This window comes from Asterias rubens, chromosome 16 (genome assembly GCF_902459465.1).
Source record: "Asterias rubens chromosome 16, eAstRub1.3, whole genome shotgun sequence".
Taxonomy (NCBI): domain Eukaryota; kingdom Metazoa; phylum Echinodermata; class Asteroidea; order Forcipulatida; family Asteriidae; genus Asterias; species Asterias rubens.
The window spans coordinates 11,196,077-11,217,191 of NC_047077.1; the positions used below are offsets into that span (position 1 = coordinate 11,196,077).

At 38.0% G+C, this 21,115-nt stretch overlaps 1 protein-coding gene across 3 annotated transcripts in view; it reads left to right on the forward strand.

Annotated features, from left to right (window-relative positions):
• Positions 1 to 20,723, forward strand: part of LOC117300997 (DNA (cytosine-5)-methyltransferase 3A-like) — a 28,489-nt gene extending 7,766 nt beyond the window's left edge. For 2 of the 3 annotated variants that reach the window (XM_033784871.1, XM_033784873.1), the window contains 18 exons: positions 931 to 1,071; positions 1,835 to 1,936; positions 4,502 to 4,672; positions 5,523 to 5,630; positions 6,530 to 6,716; positions 7,191 to 7,298; positions 8,521 to 8,565; positions 9,418 to 9,497; positions 9,936 to 9,983; positions 10,997 to 11,116; positions 11,970 to 12,183; positions 13,000 to 13,148; positions 14,318 to 14,408; positions 15,158 to 15,306; positions 16,033 to 16,118; positions 17,107 to 17,182; positions 18,361 to 18,479; positions 18,899 to 20,723. In XM_033784871.1, the coding sequence (XP_033640762.1) occupies positions 931 to 1,071; positions 1,835 to 1,936; positions 4,502 to 4,672; positions 5,523 to 5,630; positions 6,530 to 6,716; positions 7,191 to 7,298; positions 8,521 to 8,565; positions 9,418 to 9,497; positions 9,936 to 9,983; positions 10,997 to 11,116; positions 11,970 to 12,183; positions 13,000 to 13,148; positions 14,318 to 14,408; positions 15,158 to 15,306; positions 16,033 to 16,118; positions 17,107 to 17,182; positions 18,361 to 18,479; positions 18,899 to 19,049 (2,145 nt within the window). In that variant the 3' untranslated portion in view covers positions 19,050 to 20,723. The remainder of the gene's footprint in view (positions 1 to 930; positions 1,072 to 1,834; positions 1,937 to 4,501; positions 4,673 to 5,522; positions 5,631 to 6,529; positions 6,717 to 7,190; positions 7,299 to 8,520; positions 8,566 to 9,417; positions 9,498 to 9,935; positions 9,984 to 10,996; positions 11,117 to 11,969; positions 12,184 to 12,999; positions 13,149 to 14,317; positions 14,409 to 15,157; positions 15,307 to 16,032; positions 16,119 to 17,106; positions 17,183 to 18,360; positions 18,480 to 18,898) is intronic. The other variant, XM_033784872.1, reaches the window with a different exon arrangement.
• Positions 20,724 to 21,115: the final 392 nt, after the last annotated feature.

Below are 21,115 nucleotides of genomic sequence, written 5' to 3' on the forward strand. Positions count from 1 at the left end.
AAAGAGATTATTCTATTTCCAGTGAGTGTCCTTGGTCAATGATGTTTCTGCTGAGTTGTCCCACAGATCTTACTGTCCCTGATGCATGTAGATATTTCCCCAGCTTTTACAAACCCAGCTTCATTTAAATCTCTTGACATATTATGATTTCAAAACAATAAATTAGGCGTGTAATTTTTTATGATTTTTCCAGATTTTAGGATTTTCTCAAAACCTTGATATAAAACCATAGCTTTCATCTGTTTGATATTTGGAAGACTTTTATATGGTTTTTGGTTTTTTGTATGCAAGTCGCAGACACACAAGGCCGGAAAATCTACTGTTTTAAGAGGGGACGTTGCCACCTACTCCTTGGACTGAAACTGGGTTACCCCCTTTACAGTCCATACGGATGTAGGCTTGGGTTCACAGGTTTCCTCAGGCTTGCCAGCTAAAGTGATTAAGTTCACTATATGAGGCATCCTTAGTTTCACTACCAGAATTATCAGGCATAGAGAGACTTCCTCTTTTCAACTGATTTCCTCTTTTTTGAATGTGTTTTCTTTTTTTTTCTTTTTTTTTTTACTTTCTGTGTACAAAACTATAAGAATGTTATCTTTTCCTCTGTTTTTTCTTGCCTGGTTCACTCTTCACCTCATTTTTCTCGGAAAGTTACTCACATGCCTGATTTAGTGAACTTATAGTGCGCTCTCTCCTGGACCAGCCTGTTCGAGAGCGCATAACAATTGAACACAATTCCAGTAACAAAATTAAGTTATGAAAATGAATCCATCCGAAAACAATCAAAATGCGTAAATTACAGCAGAAATTCATCAAAAAGTTTCAACAAATAACAAAAATCCATCAAAAAGTTACAGCAAATAACAATCATTTTAATAATAAAAGAGAGCAGGGTGTGATTTTCATTGTGTAACTTCATTTAACGGGCAGGAAGGAGTAAGGGGGCATAGCGGATGGGAAGAGAGTCTTCGACAAAGACCGGCAACAATCTCCAGGTTCCAAGCTGGTGACGCGTCTCCGATAACGTCACCCAAGAAACCTGAGGCCAAGACCGAGAAGAAAAGATGGCAGGTAATTATTAATGAAAATAACTCCACATTTATTCAGTGTTTAAAGCAACATTGCATAATTAGTTTCGCTAACAAGACAGTTGCTGGCAGGTTATCACTTTATGTAATCCACCATTTACATGAACTGACAGACGTGTAGTTTGAGATCGATCGGACATCTTAATTTTAATGATTTTTCTTAAATTAAGATTATTGTTTTATGTGGTATAACTTGTGCAATTTTACATTTTGATATTTTATATGTTGCTGTACAATAGGATTGTAAATTTCATGGATTTTTATATACGTGACAAATAAACCATTCAATTCAATTCAATCTGGTTCAAGATTTCACATTTTGCATGACATCGATACAAATAAATTTTTAAAAATAATAAAATGCTTACTGAGCGATAAACTCCGAATGGGAAATTAGTTGTATTTATATTTGTTATCAAATACGACAGCAAAATTTCAGACAGAAAAATTTCAAGGCATGTTTTCTACTATCATTATCATTAGACCGTGTAAGTTTTATGTAAATCTGTGATTTAGACAAAACAAATTCTTACAAATTCTGTAATGCTCCAAACTTGAAACTTATTTGGTTTGGAAAAAAACCAGTAGTGTAAAAATTGCAAGAGAAGCAATTCGGATTAGTACAAAGGAAATTCTTGTACTTAAAATAAAAATGTAACTGATAACAGTAGGGCCTGTGATTTGGGATTTTTCCTACTTTCACAATATCTTGGATTTTTTTTTTTTTTTGTGCTTTTTTTTTACAGTCGCCTCCAAGCAAGAAACTCAAACGTTCAGAAGACGCCGATGGCCAACCTCAAGATCCTGTGGATCAGAAAACAAACGATGCAGTGTTGCCAACCAGCGTGGTAGGTGAAAAACATTTGTGTGCTGTCTTCGAAAAGGGATGGTGCACAATTTATTGTTTTATTTTATTAAATTGCATAGTTGTTATTATTAAATGTTCAGTTTTTGTCAAATGTTGTCAGCTCAAAAAATATATTTTAAAAGTGATTGATAATAATTCCAACATATCTTTTGAAAAAAAAACGGTTTTTTGTGCTACCAAGTGTCGTCGCTAAGCTGTTCAAACCAAATTCAAACTCTGGTGTTTCTGATCAGCAGAGTATGTCCTTAAATCGTTATTGCTTCTTCCTTCGGATGGGACGTAAAGCTGTTGGTCTCCAGCGTTGTGTAACGCATGTAAAAGAACTCAGTGCACTTATCAAAAAGAGAAGGGGGTTCTTCCTCGGCATCACAACACCCTGTAAACCACTACATTGTGCTATGTAAACGGAGTAGGTCTCAAAACTCCAATATAGTCTCACATACCTTGCAGGAAAATACTGTATGTTAAAAGCGCCTTGAGCGTCACTGAGTGACAGATATGCTAGCTATTGACTCCTTGCACGCGCATCACACGCGGCAACTGATGACACGCTCACCATGTTGGTGGTCAATAGGTTTACGTGTAAACGTCGCGTCGCCTAAAATGTGCACTTCTCTGAACATAGAGCAAGGATGCTCAGAATAACACACATTGACATTGACCACCAAAATGGCGCATCCAAGATTATTCTGATGATGACGTCAGGTGAAATGGGTCAATATAAGAAGCTGACTATTATTATTATTACTATTATTATTTGTAGCGTGTCATGGCCGAGCCGATATAAGAGCACCGGATTCAAGCCCTGGTGTTTGATCAGCAGAGTGTGGGTTCGAATCACGGTCGTGACACTTGCTACGTAAAAATGGGGAGGTAGTGCTTTCTGCTCTACCGGCCAGGCTTCGGACTGTTGATACCCAACATCCGTATGGACTGTAAAAGGGGTAACCCTGTTTCAGCCCTAGGAGTAGGTGGCATCGGCCTCTGGAAAAAAAATAATTGTAGCCTACACCTTGAAGTGGCCTCGGGCCTTATGTGTCTGGCGACTTCGGGAAAAAAAAAGAATTAAACAAAAAATCAGGCATGAGAATCTTCCGGTTTAAACCGGAATTCCGTTTTTTTTCCTTTCAAAATTGTGGTCTCCGAGTTCGATGTGAATTTGCTATAAAATTCGGGGGGTAGGTTTTTGGGGGTATACATTTGGATTTCTCTAATCCTTCTTCTCTAGTCAGACAATGTCAGTTTACCTTTGTAATTGTTATTATCGCGGATCCACACGTACGGCGTTCATGAAAAAACGGCACCTAAAAACTAAACAATAAATTGCCGTCCAGCAACTGGCCCAGTTTATGGCTTGTGGTCTTCCTGGCATCGCGCATGCATGCAGCAGCAGCGACAGATGTATAAACTTGCCTCATTCCTTGCTTCGTTTATAGTGGTACGGTTCAATAATGTTTGCGTGTAATGCGCTTGCTGCTGCAGCAAAGATAACACGTGTGGAGACTTTTGAAAGTCTACTGAAAAAACAATGCACGTGTTTGCACCATGTGTACTGTGTACTGTGTACTGTGTACGTGCAGGTTTGTACACGAACCAATGAGCAGCGCCGCACGAATCTGAGATCGCCGGCAGGCCATGGAAAACTGGTACCTGTTATTGCCTCACAACCAGCGAAAGATATATTGGGAACCAGCGAACACACTGTACGTCCGGACGACATGCTTTCTTCATTGGTTCTATTTCTATGTTGGGGTCTAATCTCAACCTCGTTCCAGTTATACCCTATGCTGAATAACAACCTCTTTCTCAAAAACACATCGCTCTCGCCAGATATATAGGCCTATATATATTTTAAAATGTGCGTCGCCGACGGATCGTTAAAATCACAAACATTTAATTGCAAAAGAATTTCTTTTACACAACCGAATTTCAAATCAAGAACCTATAAAAATGGTTGTTGGTGAGAAAAAAAGCATTTTCAATGGCAGAAATAAGGGATAAGATCGTCAGAAAAATTAAAATATTATTACTATTATTTTTTTTTTTCCTTTCTTTTTCCGGAATTGTTACAAAATCGCAGGCGAACCCAAAATTTTTTGAATTGTTTGAGCTTTACATTCCTTATTTTTCCTTAAACCTATTTAAAAAAAAACAAATGGAAAAATCACACAAAAGTAGCTCACTTCTACCTGGAAAAATAGGTGTCAGAAATGCATCAGAGACCACCACAGAGCTTCTAAAATACCCAGAGCTCCCAGGGCCCTTAAGCGGGCCCTGGACCCCGGCCGTAGGGGACTTCGCGCTGCGCGCTTCGCACACAAAAATGATGGAATATTGACATTTCCGATCAACTGAATTTTTTTCCTGTTTTTTTATCATCACCCATTCTCATGCCTGAAAAATACAAACTATTATTAGGAGTAACGAGCGCGGTTGCGGGTGGTATTCTTGCTAAAGAGTCAACTTATAACTTTATCAACTTTGTCCCTACAGCACTTACAGATAACATCCTGTCTTCTCAGTCTTGTTTCTTTTCTCCTTGCAGTCACTCGGTGTTCTCCAGGACAGGTATCTATATGGAGAGATCATCTGGGGTAAAATGAAAGGTTTTAATTGGTGGCCTGGCCTCGTTGTCCATCATTTCACCTGTAGGAGGGAGCCTGCCCCCAGCGATGCTTGCTGGGTAAATTGGTTTGGTGATAACAAGTTTTCCAAGGTATTTTTAATTTATTTGTACTCTCTGATGGACACCAACCCTAATACAAATAGTGGGTGTTATAATGCTTAAAGGCAGTGGACACTATTGGTAATTGTCAAAGACTAGCCTTCACAGTTGGTGTATCTCAATACTATGCATAAAATAACTAGCCTGTGAAAATTTGAGCTCAATCGTGCATCAAAGTTGCGAGATAATAATGAAAGAAAAAAACACCTTTGTCACATGAAGTTGTGTACGTTTAGATGGTCGATTTTGAGACCTCAAGTTCTAAATCTGAGGTCTCGAAATCAAATTCGTGGAAAATTACTTCTTTCTCGAAAACTATGGCACTTCAGAAGGAGCCCTTTCTCACAATGTTTTATACCATCAACCTCTCCCCATTACTCGTCACCAAAAAAGCTTTTATGCTGATAATTATTTTGAGTAATTACCAACAGTGTCCACTGCCTTTAATGATAATCATATGTGGATTTACATAGTGCCAAATAACCCAAGGATGCAAGGATCTTTTAGGAAAAAGAAAAGAGCAAAGTGATGATGACAGTCAGCTACAGATTGGAGATCCTTTTCGAAGGACGGAACCGTGGAAGCATTTTTTAATGGGGACAGGAAGGCCAATCCAGAGGCGGGAGGCGACAAAAGAAAAAGCTCTTTCACCAGCTAGTTTGTGTAACCATAAGTGTTCACACTGCAAGCTTGTTTGTACCTAGTTACCTGTTTTTAATCAGTACATTTATGTGAATTGTGATTATGTTTTCTTGTTTAAAAGTGTGGGAATAATTGTCGTCATCAGCAGAATAAATCTTGGTAAACATATTTATTTTAATTCTCCCTTTTCACCGCTCAGTTGAACCTGAATCAGGTTGTTTCATTTCAAGAGTTCCCCGCTCATTTCTCAAAGACTACATTTCTGCATACTGCCCTCTACAGAAAAGCTGTATTTCATGGTCTGGCGGTAAGACTTTAAGCCCCTTTTACACGCAAACAAATTTAGCAAGGATCCCTCGCTATATTGTAGCATGTTTGTTAAGTATTACAAAAATGTACCTTGTGTGAAAGGACAACCATTTTGTCTACTGTCCAAGTTCTCTTGCAAAATCTTGTCAAACATTGTTATATTTCACAACCATGCTAAAATTTAGCAAGGGACCCCAGTCAAATTGCTGTTGTGTGAATAACACTATTATAACCGACATTTGTAATTTTGAACGCTTTTTAAACGTACCCGACATTCCCATGTCTATTGCACTGCCTAAAATAAACTTCTTATTTGTTGCAAACCTAGATATTTGAAATAAAGTCACTTCCCCTATTAGGGTTCCGCCCACACTACGTGGTCGGTGCCGGAAAACCCGCCTGGCACTCAGGATTCCCCAACCACCACTGGTGGAATTCCCTCTGCTTCTGACCCCAACACATTTCCAAAAATTTGTTTTATTCAACTTGCAATTTACTTTTTAAAGTTTCAACAAAAAGAAAGATTTAATATTTATCTAGTAAAACTTGGTGTCCAGAGCAATCAATTTCAAGAATGGTTTAGTTTTAGTCTTTCTTTGTTGAATATTCTTTTTTAAACAGCCCTAAAAAATATTTAGATTTTCATCTTTCAAGCTATATGTACACTGGAAGGCCATTTTCATTTTGTAAAGGGCACTTCCATTGGAAAATCTTAAAGTCAATGGGAAACTTTTGAAGGGGCACCAAGGCCAAGACCAGGGGCAATGGAGGCCTTGGCCTGTAAGGCCTTGCGTGTAATTCCAAGCATGTTTTTTGGTTGCCAACCTCTTCTTAATTTGTTTCCCCAACCCCATGCAAGTGTTTAAAATCCAAGTATTTACTTCTTTGTTGTTAAAGTTGGCATCTAAGAGAGCAGTCAAGGCCTTTTCCGCTGACCCAAATCCATTCCTAGTTGACCAGCCTAAAAACAGTCGGCATTACAGTACAGCGTGGATGGCATTCATGAACCTGTGTGATGAGATGATCAGCTGGGCCTCTGAGGGATTCGAACCCTCCGGACCTGAGGGAATTAAGCCAACTCAAGGTTTGTATCATACAGATTAAGGCCAGATTTTAAAAAAATTGCTAAGCAATATTTTCTGCTTAACGGATTTAGGTAGTTTTTGTAACACAAAGCACAATGCCCTCAATTCAATAAACTTACATAGTTTGAAGATAATTATAGTAGACAGCTTACCTTCAAATATAACTTGCTGAGGTGCTGTTGTTTTTGAGAAATGAGTACAACAATTTCACGAAAATATGTTTTACACGCTAAAAATAATTTCGTCTAATTGAGACGAAATTTATTGTCGTGATCAATCTTACTCGTTTCTTAAAAACTACAGCACCTTAACCAGTAATATTTTAAGGGAAGCTTTCTACCATCATCATCTTCAAACTGTGTGAGTTAAATTTAAATCTGTGGACATTTTTAGGCAACTCTGTGAAATTGGGTCCAGGCTTTAGGATTCTACAGAAATCATAGCAACTTATTTATTTTTTCCTTTTGAGACAGACGAGCGGCAGGTGCCTGTGAGACCCCGCTCCCCATCGCCCCCACCGAGCCCAAGGATGTCCACTCCCTCCAAACGGACCTCCAAGAGGGCATGGAAAGATATGAGAGGTAATCACATTATTGGTAGTTACCCAAAATTATGTTTAGCATAAAAACTTACTTGGTAACGAGTAGTGCGAAGAGGTTGATAGTATAACACATTGTGGGAAACGGCTCCCTCTGAAGTATCGTAGTTTTTCGTGAAAGAAGTAATCTTCCACGAATTTGATTTAGAGACCTCAGATTTAGAACTTGAGGTCTTGAAATCAAGCATCAGAAAGCACACATCTTCGTGTGACAAGGGTGTTTTTTCTTTCATTATTATATCGCAACTTCGATGACCGATTGAGCTGAAAGTTTAACAGGTTTGTTATTTTATGCACATGTTGAGATACATGAAGTGAGAAGACAATTACCAATAGTGTCCACTGTCTTTAATTTAGAGGAGCATAACAAAATTAGCAAGAAAAAAATCTGTGAAGATCACAGATTTATATAAAACTTATGCTGTCAAATGATGACGATAGTTAAAAAAGACTGTTTAGATATCTACTAGGAGACTTTTGAGCTGCTGGTGGCAGCAAACATAATGGTCCTTTTTTTTTCGGCGCTGAGCGTGTGCGCGAATGCTCAGTATTGCTCGCGTAGGTCTGAACACGCGCAATGATGTGAACAGATTTTCTAAAAGTCTCCCATTAGTCATTATAGTGGTCTGATGCTAATAATGTAAAGCAACAACAGAAAAATAATTCTCAAGCTAGAGCCAAGAAATCTGTGAAAATTTGTAATGCATCATAGTTGAAAGCTTCCCCTAACATATTACTTGCTGAAGTGCTGTAGTTTTTGAGAAACAATGTAAACAAAATTAGTTTTACTTGCTAAAATAATTTTTGAGAAAATAAAATTAGCTGTTGCAAACAACTTACCAGCCAAATGGACCGATAGTATAAATGCAAAAAAATGTTAACGGCCTGACGTTTCAGCCCTAGCAGAGTCATTCTCGAAGGCTAAATGACAACACAACAAACATGAACAGGTAACTAAGTGAAATAAAATATTAAAAAATTGTGACTTGATATACTCATTTCTCAAAAACTGCAGCCCCTCAGCTAGTAATATTTTAAGGGAAGCTATCTACCATCATTATTTTAACATCCTGTCGGTTTTTAATGTAAATCTCTGGACATTGTGTGTTGTGTCCTACAAAAAGTACCCAAATCCTTTAATGTAACTTCAAATGGAAAAATAAGTAAAAGTTGCTTATTAGTTATGTTTATGTTTGTTTCCATAGAAACAGTCATGGAAGAAGTGCGCAATGGTTCAAAAGACATCCAAGGTTTGTCACAGCTTTTTCAGATGTTAAAAAAAAACATTGTATTATTCATAAAAATATAAAACACTTCATCTATTCTGATTGGTTGAGATAATTTCACGCGGGCGTGTTTAAACGTCTGATAAAGACATGGCCAAAAGTGTTTAAGTATGGGCGTGACACGCGAGGGTGCACCTGTGCTTATAAGACAGTTTATTCATTCCTATTGGTCGAGAGCAACGGCTGGAACATCTGTGCCACATTACGCGTGATGTGCATGCCGATCTCCTTATAAGAAGTTTTTACCAAAGGGCCTCATTTACCATTTCATAGCTGGAGAGGTGCTTTGTTGGAAGAAAAAAGTTGGACCAAAAAGTTGTAATGGATGCAAAGCGCTAGGGATAATGCAACCAAAAACCCAAAAGAGAATAAAGACTAGTAAAATAAAAACGTGCTTGGCCGGTATTAAACACTCTGTATAGTTTTACCCTCAGATGAGCCATAAACCTAAGAACATGTGACTGCCTTTAACAATCTGCGCTTATACGGTGTGCAGTATCTGAGGGGAAAATGCAATTCAAGGGCGCTGGTCCGCTAAGAGAGAAAGTAAACCATTCTAGAAATCTGCGATTTTCGAATAAATCCCTTGACTCCCCAACTTGTCATACAAATGTAACAATGGTTTCTGCTCTTTCAAATATGCAGCAGTTCAGTTATGGAACAGTCTTCTGGAGGTTGTCAAACAGGCTGAGACATCAGAACAATTCAAAACCTGGATGAAAATATATCTGTTTTCTTTGTATGAGAATAGTTTATTTTTATGAATATTTTTTTTAAATTTTTATGTGAGTTTTGTTTTTCTGCTATTTCCAACAGCTGTGTGTCTCGGATGTGGGAGTTCTGACTTGAGTTCGGAGCATCCGTTCTTCATTGGTGGCATGTGTGACGTCTGTAGGGTTAGTTTAACCTAATCTAAAATAAAAATAGTAACGGCATTTATTTAAAGGGTCTGGGAATTTTTAGTTGTACACAAAACATATAGTTCACAGATGTACATTAAACTTGAAGATAGTGATGATTGAAAGCTTCCCTTAAAATATTACTTACTGAGGTGCTGGTTTTTTTGTTTTTTTTTTAAATGAGTTAAACAAGTCCAAACAATAATTTTCGTCTCAGTGAGACGCTAATTATTTTAGCTTGTTTCTGCACCTCAGAAAGTAATATTTTATTTCTCATCAAATTTGACATTTCAGACAAAAATATTTCAAGGGATGTTTTCTACTATCGTCTTCATAAGCCATAGTAAGTTTTATGTAAATCTGTTATCTTATTTTTTTTCTTCTTACCATGTGTAATGTTCCTCTTACTTGGTAAATGTCTGATTTCTGTGACAGGTGGATTTCATCGAGGCAGTGTACGTGTTTGATGAGGAAGGCTACCAGGTTGGTGAAGTTATCAATTACATATTCAGACCAATAATAATACAATTTATATTGCGCTCGTTCGAGGGCCAGCCTGTTCGAAGGCCCATTACATTAAAATTCCAGTAAAAATTACACAAGAATAATTGAAAGTATAATGGAAGAGAAAACATCAAATTTTACATGCAGTAAACGGTGAAAATGGTAATTTCATTAATACAAGAAAAATTTAAACATGATATTACATGCGCTGGTATGTGTTTGCCTTTAAACTGTTGATACCGTCTCCTGACGATGGCTAGAGCAAGCTAATTAAAATAATGCGACCAATTTAAGAACTCACTCCATGGTAACGCAGTTAATTACGATCCTATAAGCTAAAGGTCCAAGCTGATTTTCTATCTTCCGCCCAGGTAGTAGTTAAAAAGGAGGACAGTTCCTCTTCAGATTGGAGAATTCCCTCAAAAAATTTGAACAAAAAATCTACTTTATATTGTAAGGTTTCCGGTAACACCATGTACAATGTAGATGATCTCTAAATGAGTTGCGCTGGTCGTGAAAAGAACTGTTGGTTTCAACCTGACGTTTTGATCAGTATGCTCTGATCGTCTTCTGGAGAAGCAAACGTAGACCTCAGAATGCAATCCCATATGCCTTTAAAGGCAGTGGACACTATGGTAACTACTCCAAATAATTATCATCATAGAGTTGATAGTATAAAACAATGTGAGAAACAGCTCCCTCTGAAGTGACGTAGTTTTCGAGAAAGAAGTAATTTTCCACGAATTTGATTTCGAGACCTCAAGTTTAGAATTTGAGGTCTCGAAATCAAGCATCTAAACGCACACAACTTAGTGTGACAAGGGTGATTTTTCTTTTATTATTATCTCGCAACTTTGACGACCGATTGAGCTCAAATGTTCACAGGTTTGTTATTTTATGCATATGTTGAGATACACCAACTGTGAAGACTAGTCTTTGACAATTACCAATAGTGTCCACTGTCTTTAAACTGTTTTTCCTCCCCTGTTTAGTGTTATTGTTGTATCTGTGCTGAGGGCAAAGACATTATCCTGTGTGACCAGGCTGAGTGCTATCGCTCTTTCTGCTATGAATGCCTGGATTATTTGGTTGGACCGGGTACGGTTCTGAAGGTAATATTTCTCTCATTTATATTTTCTAAATGTTTTACCAACTTTTAAAAGATAATGTTTTTGCATCGGGGATAAAGAATATTCAATTTTGGTTTTACCCATATATACCGATGTGTGTTAGGACTGTATACTCCGCACTTTTTCTGTAAAAAAATCACAGGCATATTACTTATGTGGGATTCGAACCAATGACCTTTTAGTTTTTGATAAAGCAAATCTAATTGTTATCAATAAGGTTAAATATAAATTGTTGTAAAGACTTGTTCCATATTCATTTTAAACAAAGAGTTGAACTTGTTTTCAATAAGATGTTAAAAGTGAAGTGCACATTTTGATTTTAGTTTGGTTTTGAATTATCAACAACAAAAATCAAAGATGTTCCATATCGCATAAATGGTAGAGGCTCAAAATCTTGGCACATGGTTTAATTAATTTTATTAATAATGTATTTACTTATTTTTTAATTTATTGTGTTTTCTTTCTTTGTTTTCTATGATTCATCTTTTGGCTCTTGTCTAGGTTCGTATGTTTTTGGTACTTCCATTTCTTGTTGGTGTTTTTGCCGTTTTTTTGTAAGGACCCCAAAGGAAATAAGTCTAAGTTTAAGTTATTGGCTTTTTTTGGCTATACTTGGATAATTTTGTGCAGTATTTCTATCTTAAATTCTATTTTGGTTTATGTTATTTCATAGTCTTTTCTCTTTTTTTTGGTGTATGTTAAGCATGTTTTTGCTGTATTTTTATCCGAATAAATTAAATAAATCAATCAACCAATGGTTTTTTAAGTTGTTCCATTGTTTTCAGAGCTATCAGTGTTTTTTTGTTTATTACCAATTAATTTCTTTGCCCTGTAGGTTCTTTCCAAAGAGCACTGGAGCTGCTACTTGTGTGATCCCGAGTCGACCCCTGCCGGCCTCCTCTCCTGTCGCTCTGATTGGGCTCAGAAACTGCAGTTGTTATTCCAGAGGGACAACAAGAACTTCTCGCCGCTGCGGAGCTACCCCCCTGTGGAGATGGCAAAGCGTCGACCCATCAGGGTCTTGTCTCTGTTTGATGGCATCGGGACAGGTCAGGCTCTTTAAAGTCCAGGCTCGCCCTTAAAGGGTCTGGGTACTTTTTGTAGAACACCACAAACATAATGCCACAGATTTACATTAAACTCACACGGTTTGAAGATAATGATGGTAGAAAGATTCTCTTAAAATATTGCTTGCTGTAGTTTTTGAGAAATGAGTGAAACAAGTCACAAAAATAATTGTTGTCTAGGGAGACGGAAGTTATTTTAGCGCGTAAAAAATGTTTGATATTGTGTGATATTGTCCGCTGTGATTGTCTGTTAAAAAGGGAAAACATTTCTTATCTGCTTCACTTTTCTCCTACGCTGGCTCCATTTTCATCTGCTCTGTTTCTAAGTTTCAATAAACCAATTTATTGTTCAATTAATTACCTCTGATCATCGACATAATCTGTTTCATTCCCCTGAATAATAATTAATAATAATGGTGGCCTCTTATAGAACGCTCAGGTCCGTCAGGCATGGCGCTGTACAAGCAAAATTTATACAAGTACAAAAGAAACAGTCGGTATGAAATAAATGTTGTTGTCAGTGTTGTAGCTAGACCAAGTTTAGTGGTGGGCTCTAAATCCAATTCAGTCCGCCAAGGGAGAGCGGTTCAACAAAATGATTCATGTTTAGATATGAGACCGTCATTGCTGAAGTGCAATCTGGGGGAAATCCGTGCTGGGCAGCACAGTTTATTTGCTCAGAGTGCTGGGCGAGGCCGCCCGGCATCGCCCGCCGTGGCTACAACACTGGTTGTGGTTATGTTATTCTAGAAACCGACTTTGGAAGTACAGATTCCCGGTTTGTTTCTTTCTATGCAGCAGGAATGGTAGCTCTGAAGGAGCTTGGGGTGATGGTTGACTGTTACTTAGCCTCGGAGATTAACGAGGAGGCTGTCAAAGTATCGACGGTACGACACGATGGCGTCATCCAGCAGCTTGATGATGTACGACAGATCACTGAGCAAGGGGTGAGCAACAATTTCAATTAATGCAACTCAAAAGACAAGCAGAGTGTAGACCCAATTCACAATGCGCTCTGCACATACACGCGCTAAGCTTGGGCGATATCACGATATTATTGAATATCGCGATATTAATTTGGAAACGATTTCGATATCAGATGGATTTGGTTTTAATCGAAATATCGATATATCGCGATATATCGCGATATATCGCGATATCGATTAAATATCGTGATGTATTTGCTAGCTGAGACATCTTGCACCCCATAGGTTTGGAGTAAAACCAGAAGAATACATGTAGGTCATTAGAACACCTCTCTTGTGCCATGACTGTCACTTCTACAACTTTCCCTTGGAGTTTGAAGACTGATGATGTCAAATTTAATTAATCGCGATTATATCGAATATCGCGATATATTGTCGGCGATATATCGTGAATAAAATAAATCGATATCGCCCAAGCTTAACACGCGCATCTCCTGTCCGCCATTTTGGGTGTCAAAACGTTCACAAAAGGGTGGCACACATGTGTACACACCTCTAAAGAATGCGTGTCTACCATTTCTGCCTTTTTTGAGAGAGAGTCTATTCCTTTTGTGTAAGTTTTGATACACAAAAAAGTGGATGTGCATGTATGTGCCCTGCCCGTTGTGAGTAGGGCCTAAACTGTTTGACATGTCAAGACCAATCTGGCTCTTTTCTAAGCCATTACTCCCTAAAACAAGAATAATTACATGGTTGAACCTGCAAGTTTACTACTGTTTATAGTTTTATTCTTATCCAAATATGAACTTGAAAGATGAAGTTTTAGATCTATAAAAGACAATTTTGTTAACTCCAAAGAGACAACTTGTGGAACTCCAAAAATAACTTTTGGAATTCCAAAGATAACTTTTGGAACTCCAAAGAAAACTTTTGAAACTCCAAAGATGACTTTTGGGACGTCAAAAAGATAACTTTTTGTACCTCCACAGATAACTTTTGAAACTCCAAAGATAACTTTTGGAATTCCAAAGATAACTTTTGGAACTCCAAAGATAACTTTTGGAACATCTGGAAAATGCAAGTCTTTCTTTAATTGGGGGAGGGGGATAACATTGAGTTTGTGAAGGACAAACAATTTTTTTTTTTTTTACTTGGATGTAATTATTTCATCTTTTTTTTATACAATACAGATCCGATCCTTGGGACCGATTGACCTCGTCATTGGTGGGAGTCCCTGCAATGAATTGTCCATCGCGAACCCGGCCCGCAAAGGTCTATATGGTGAGTCCGCAAGAGCCATCTTCAATCACTTTATATCCACATGATCAAAATCACAATCAAAATCAAATCAAGCAGGAGACTGTCACCTTGTGTTCTTAACTGTCTAGATGGTTTGGTTACACAGAAACAATCTTACAGGCATTACTCATAAGCTTTTTGTTAAGTAGCCAACCGGGCTAATAAACTCTGCACAGGTTTAACTTGCCCCTAGGAAGTTTGATAAAAGTTGCCTCGATTTTAAACATGTATGTCATAAATGTGCCTTTCTGATGCATTAATGGTCCGGATGGTAGAAATCACAACCAGTAATAATGTAGGCAAATAAAGTTACACTCAAACACTCAAACATAATTGAAGAAATAATATTAGCATTTTAAACAAGTATTCATAAATACCTCGTACAGTTTCACTATTCCTATTGGTGGAGAGCGCTTCACAGGGGGGTGTTTAAACCTTTGATAATGACCAGTGTTTATAACCGGTTGTGAGCGGATGCTCCGCGCTAGTCTTCATGCTCGGGCCTTTATCACACGGCAATTCGACCCTGCCTGTTTTAAACGGCCGTGAAAGAACTAGTCGCTACCCTTTTACTCCCTTAGTTTGCACAGTTTTTAGTAGCCCACAGGGCAAGTTGAGAGGTGTTGTTTTCTAGCCCGTAGCAGTTTTTACTAGCAATGTACGCCGTGTTAAGGGCGAGCCCGGTATTATCAGAGTGACTGATTATCTTTTGCATTGATGGTGTTTTGCAGAAGGGACGGGGCGATTGTTCTTTGATTTCTACCGGCTCCTCAACGCAGCGAGACCAACGGAGGATAGCGACCGACCCTTCTTCTGGTTGTTTGAAAACGTCGTTGGGATGGCCAACCAAGACAAAATAGACATCTCAAGATTTCTACAGGTATGATAACCTCTTAACACTCCTCTACGAATTCTTTGGTCCACACTTGACATCACTCTGTTCTGTTCCCCGAGCAAGCAAAGTTCTAGGTCGGAAGGCTTTCAGTGTAGCTGGGCGAATGATTTGGAACAATCTCCCTATTGTCATAAGGGAATCTAATACTCTATCTGCATTTCAGAAAGTTCTAAAGACTCGCCTTTTCCCATGTTAGTTGCTTTCTAGTGTGCTATGATCTTGATGGAATAGCGCCTTATAAATTTTAATTGTTATGTAATATTAAAATGTGGAGTTTTTTTTGACATCTTGTGTCATTGTGTATTCTGTTTTAAAGGCAGTGGACACTATTGGTGAAAACTCAAAGTAATTATTAGCATAAAACCTTAATAGGGAGAGGTTGATAGTATAAAACAGTGAGAAACAGCTCCCTCTGAAGTTATGTAGTTTTCGAGAAAGAAGTAATCAAGCATCTGAAAGCACACAACTTCGTGTGACAAACATGTTTTTTTCTTATTTAGTTATCTCGCAACTTCGATGACGTATTGAGTTCAAATTTTCACAGGTTTGTTATTTTATGCATATGTTGAGATACACCAAGTAAGAAGACTGGTTTTTGACAATTACCAATAGTGTCCAGTGTCTTTAATGTAAATCATCATTTTGTATGGTACCGGCAAACATGGTGAAATGGAAATAAATGTTGTTGTTGTTGCTGTTGTTGTTTTTTAGTGTGATCCAGTGGTGGTCGATGCCAAGGATGTGTCGCCAGCCCACAGAGCGCGCTACTTCTGGGGGAACTTACCTGGAATGAACAGGTGAGTGCAAAGATATCTCACTGCAACATTATATAGCCTAATAATAATAATAATAATATAGAGAATTTGTTAGGCATCAACATCAACAAAATTAAGATAGTCAAGTCAAGAGGGAATCCTCACACAGTCAAGGAAAATCAGACAAAGAACAGTTACAGATAAGCCATATTTAACAAGCTAATTTTTCAAACTAATCTTGAAATTATCAACACTAGAAATATTACTAATTTGAAGTGGTAAGTCATTCCATGGTGTTGCTCCAGCATGCGAAAATCGCCCCATGATTTCTTGTTCTTAGGAACCTCCTTTTGGGTGGAACAAAGACGAAAGTTATCAGAGTGGGGAGTTGAACCTGCCAACCATCCAGATGAACGCGCTTGTGATCAACCAACTGAGCTATTTGACCCTGATGAGCAGGGTCTGGCTATTTTTATCAGCATCTTTGAGGATTGATTTGCAAGTTTTCTATCCCTTTGACATAAGGCCAAAAGTGTAACTTTGTTTTGCGTTTTGTTCTTTTAAACAGCCACTAAAGGATGATCTCAAATATATAGATATAACAGTTTTCTAACAGCTGCAGTCCATAGGAAACATTAAAAAAAAATAACGAGTCGCTTACCTCACGTTAAAACATGGTAAAAATGGGTTTTTCTCCAGAACGCTCCGAGCAAAATTTCTGAAAAACGCGGGGTCAAATAAACCCGCGCGACGAAGGAATCGTGACGTCAGTGGCGGCTATTTGATGTGGATAATAGCGCCCTCAGTTTGCCAAAGCTGGAGAACTGTGTTCAAACACAATTAGGGGAAAATCGTCACTGGCGTCAAGGGGTCATTATAATAGATAAGTCGTTTTTATACTCTCGGCTAAAAAAAGGCCGCGCGGCGAGGTGCATTTTTGTGCAAATTTACGATGTCTATTTGGCCATAAAAAGGTTAAAGTCAAAATATTGAGATCATCCTTTATTTGCTGTTCAATGTTATATTTCAGGCCAAAGGTGACTACAGACAATGCTCACCTTCACCTCCAAGACTGCCTGGAGCCCAACTGCAATCGCCAAGCTCAGGTAGCAATAAAAAACCAAAACACTTTTTCGTTGTCCCAAATTTTGAAAAACATCACCAATCCCAGTCTAGTTGGTAGAAGACACTGCTCTAGAATTGCATGGGTCATAAGTTCGAATCCCACCCGAGTAACATGTCTGTGATATTTTTTTCACAGGACTCGGGGGGAAAGTACTGAATATTCAGTGCGTACAAACATCGGTGTATGGGTAAACAAAAAAATTATAATAATATTCTTTTTCCCCGATGCAAATTTAACATCTCTTAAATTCCAGTCAACTTCTTTTTGACTCGCCATGTACAGGGTCATTTACTTGGATATAATAAACCCTAGGATATAACGTTTAATCTCATTAACCTCTGGTCCCCACATTGCCTGAGTTTGCTGAAAAAGGGGTCTTTATAGTTTCAAAGACCCTTGCAGTAAGTGACTGGAATATTGGATCAAATTTCAAAAGTCTTTTGGGTGATTTTTGTTTAGACGTAATAAGCCTATTTTGCATATTGTGTAGTGCTTGCAACATTATCGAATACCATGTTACTTTGATCAATTTATATTATTATGTTTTTACTAAAATAAATTAATTAACTGCTAAAAGTTTTTAGAAATTGTAATTAATTTGGAAAGACAATCATTTCAAGTTGAAGTGTCACTTAAGTTTGTTACAGTTGAGTTTAGATTCGTAAAAATCTACAAGTAAGTGTTGATATGTAAGTTAGTCTATACTTTCATTAAAGCCATTGGACCCTTTCGGTACAGAAAAAAAAAAAAGTTCACAGATTTACAGATTTACAGAAGGTAGTGGTGAAATACTTCTCTTGAAATATTATTCCATGAAATGCTTTACTTTTTTAGAAAACAGTAAAACAATATCAATTCTCGTTAACGAGAATTACGGAATTATTTTAAACACATGTCATGACACGGCGAAACGCGCGGATACAAGGGTGGGTTTTCCGTTATTTTCTCCTGACTCCGATGACCGATTAAGCCCAAATTTTCACAGGTTTGTTATTTAATATAGAAGTTGTGATACACGAAGTGTGGGCCTTGGCCAATACTGTTTACCGAAAGGGTCCAATGGCTTTAATAGAGTCACGTCACAGAAATAGTTTAAGCGATATTAATGTACATGTAGGTTTGGTAGATTTATGCTGGTCTATTTTTTTCACTGGTCAGGTATCCAAGGTTCGAACAGTCACAACAAAGATAAACTCACTCAAGCAGAAGAATGAACGCCTGCAACCTGTGATGATGAACGGCCAAGAAGACACACTGTGGTCTACTGAGATGGAGAGGTAGGTAATGGGTCAGTCATTGTCTAAAGGCACTGTGGTAACCTTTGGTAATTGTCAAAGACCCGTATTAAAGGCAGTGGACACTATTGGTAATTACTCAAAATAATTATTTTCATAAAACCTCACTTGGTAACGAGTAATGGGGAGAGGTTGATAGTATAAGACATTGTGAGAAACGGCTCCCTCTGAAGTGACGTAGTTTTCGAGAAAGAAGTAATTTTCCACTAATTACCAATAGTGTCCACTGCCTTTAAACCCCAGGGAATCATTCTAAGGAAACCCACTCGACCATGTAGGGAATAAAACCTAAATCCACATTCACATCTCGCATTGATCTGTACTCTTTGTGAAATCGGCTACGGGTTTCTTCTCCATGGCTAATCTGTTTGAAAACAATTAATTTTCCTCTTGTCGTGCAGGATCTTTGGCTTTCCAGAGCATTACACAGACATTGGTAACATGAGCCGCACATCCAGGCACAAGCTGATTGGTCAAGCGTGGAGCGTTCCTGTTATAAAGCACCTTCTGGCCCCACTTAAGGAGTACTTTACCTGTGAGACCCATCAGTAAGACCAAAGACCGAGACCCATAGTAAGGCCCTGCTAGCCCCACTTAAGGAGATCTTTACCTGTGACACTCATCAGTAAGGCCCAACACCAACACCCATCAATTAGGCCCTCTGCCCTCTGTAAGGAGTACTTTACCTGTGAGACCCATCAGTAAGGCCAAAGACCGAGACCACCAGTTAGGCCCTACTAGCCCCATTTAAGGAGTACTTAACCTGTGACAGTCATCATTAAGGCCCAACACCAAGACCCATCAATTAGGCCCTCTGCTAGCCCCTGCGAGACACAAACCGCCTGCTAGTCCCACCCAGGGAGTTACTTTACCTGCAAGACCCATCAGTTAGGACCAAGACCCATCAGTAAGGCCCTGCTAGCCCCACTCAGGGAGTACTTTACCTTTGAGATCCCTGGCCCTGATAGCCCCACTTAAGGAGTACTTTACCTGCGAGACCCATCAGGAAGCCCCTGCTAGCCCACTTAAGGAGTGCTACCTAGGCTTAGCTACATTTTGTGCTTAAGCAGATCGATGGCACTGGGCCCTGTTTAAGCTGAATTCGAGATTTGTTGAGTTTAACATTAAAGGTTGTTAAAATCTTCTAAAAATGGAAGGATCTGAACAAGCCGAGATCTGTTACTCGGCAGGTCAAAATATTCCAATTCAAATCTAGACCTGACAAGGAGCACAAAATAATGATGTGCAGAGAATCATTAGAATCATTTCTGCTTACAATTTAAGTCAACAATCATCTGTTAGAAAAAAAAGAGGATAGAGAACACAATTTTGTCTGCAGAATTAAAATAACAATTTGCTTAAAGAGTAGATTCCACCTTAGTGAAAAAAAATAGTTTGTTTTAAAATGTCTTTTTGTCCATTTGACAACGTTTATGCATGACTTGTTGCTGCAGCCTGTTTGGGCCTACTCGTTATATTTCTTGAAATCAGTAATTCTTGCCTGTTTTTGTAATAGAACCAAAGAACAAAATTATTTATTAACTGTTTTTATCAAAAAGTACTTACAGGTTTATTTTCAAAACTTATATTTATTCATGATACAGTATTCAAATACCTTCAGCATGTATGTGTTCAGTTTTTTTTTTATTGTTGTACTATTTAAATGTTTGTGCATGGTTTTGTGGCATCATGAGAGTGTTGTGTGTTTTTTCAGAATTGAATGTAATCAAGGGGTTAGAAACTTCAGTCTTTTATCTAAAGTCACAAGAGATCTTACAAAGTAGACTAAAAATAATTTGTAAATCTATTGCAACATTGCTCAGAGAAGTTGCATTCAAAGTATTTCAGTTGTTACATAAAACTGAACACGTTCCAATATCTCTCATGACTTGTCACTAAACTGGTTACTCTTCACTTTTTTTGTTTTCCTTAACCATTCACCGTATAATGTTATGCAGGGCTAGAAAACACCAACTAGACCACTGGCCAAGTCCAGAGTCCTGTAATCTTATTAGCATTGGTCAAGTATCCCATACATGTAGCAACAACATGACCACTGGCCAAAGTTGAGCAATCTTAGCGTTGGGTAACTGTTTATGCAACTCAAAAGTATCAAGTTATCTTAGCTTCGGAACAGTAACTGTCCCTTCAGGGCTAAAAAATAGCCGCAATCTTAGTAATGGCCAAGTAACTGTTTGTGCTAAAACAAAATAACCATAAGTCAAATTCAAGTAGTCATGATCGGGGTACTTTTTGTAGGACAAAAAACACAATGTCCACAGATTTACACTTAACTTACACAGTTTGAAGATAATGATAGTAGAAAGCTTCCCTGAAAATATTACTTGCTGTGGCGCTGTAGTTTTTGAAAAACGAGTAAAACAATGTCATGAAAATAATTTTCGTCTCGGTGATCATGAAGCAAAAATTATTTTAGCATGTAAAAACTGTATTTTCATGAAATTGTTTTACTAATTTCTCAAAAACTACAGCACCTCAGCAACTAATATTTTAAGGTATGCTTTCTACTATTATTACCTTCAAATGGTGTAAGTTTAATGTACATCTGTGGACACTGTGTTTTGTATTGCGAAAAGTACCCAAATTGGACAACTGGC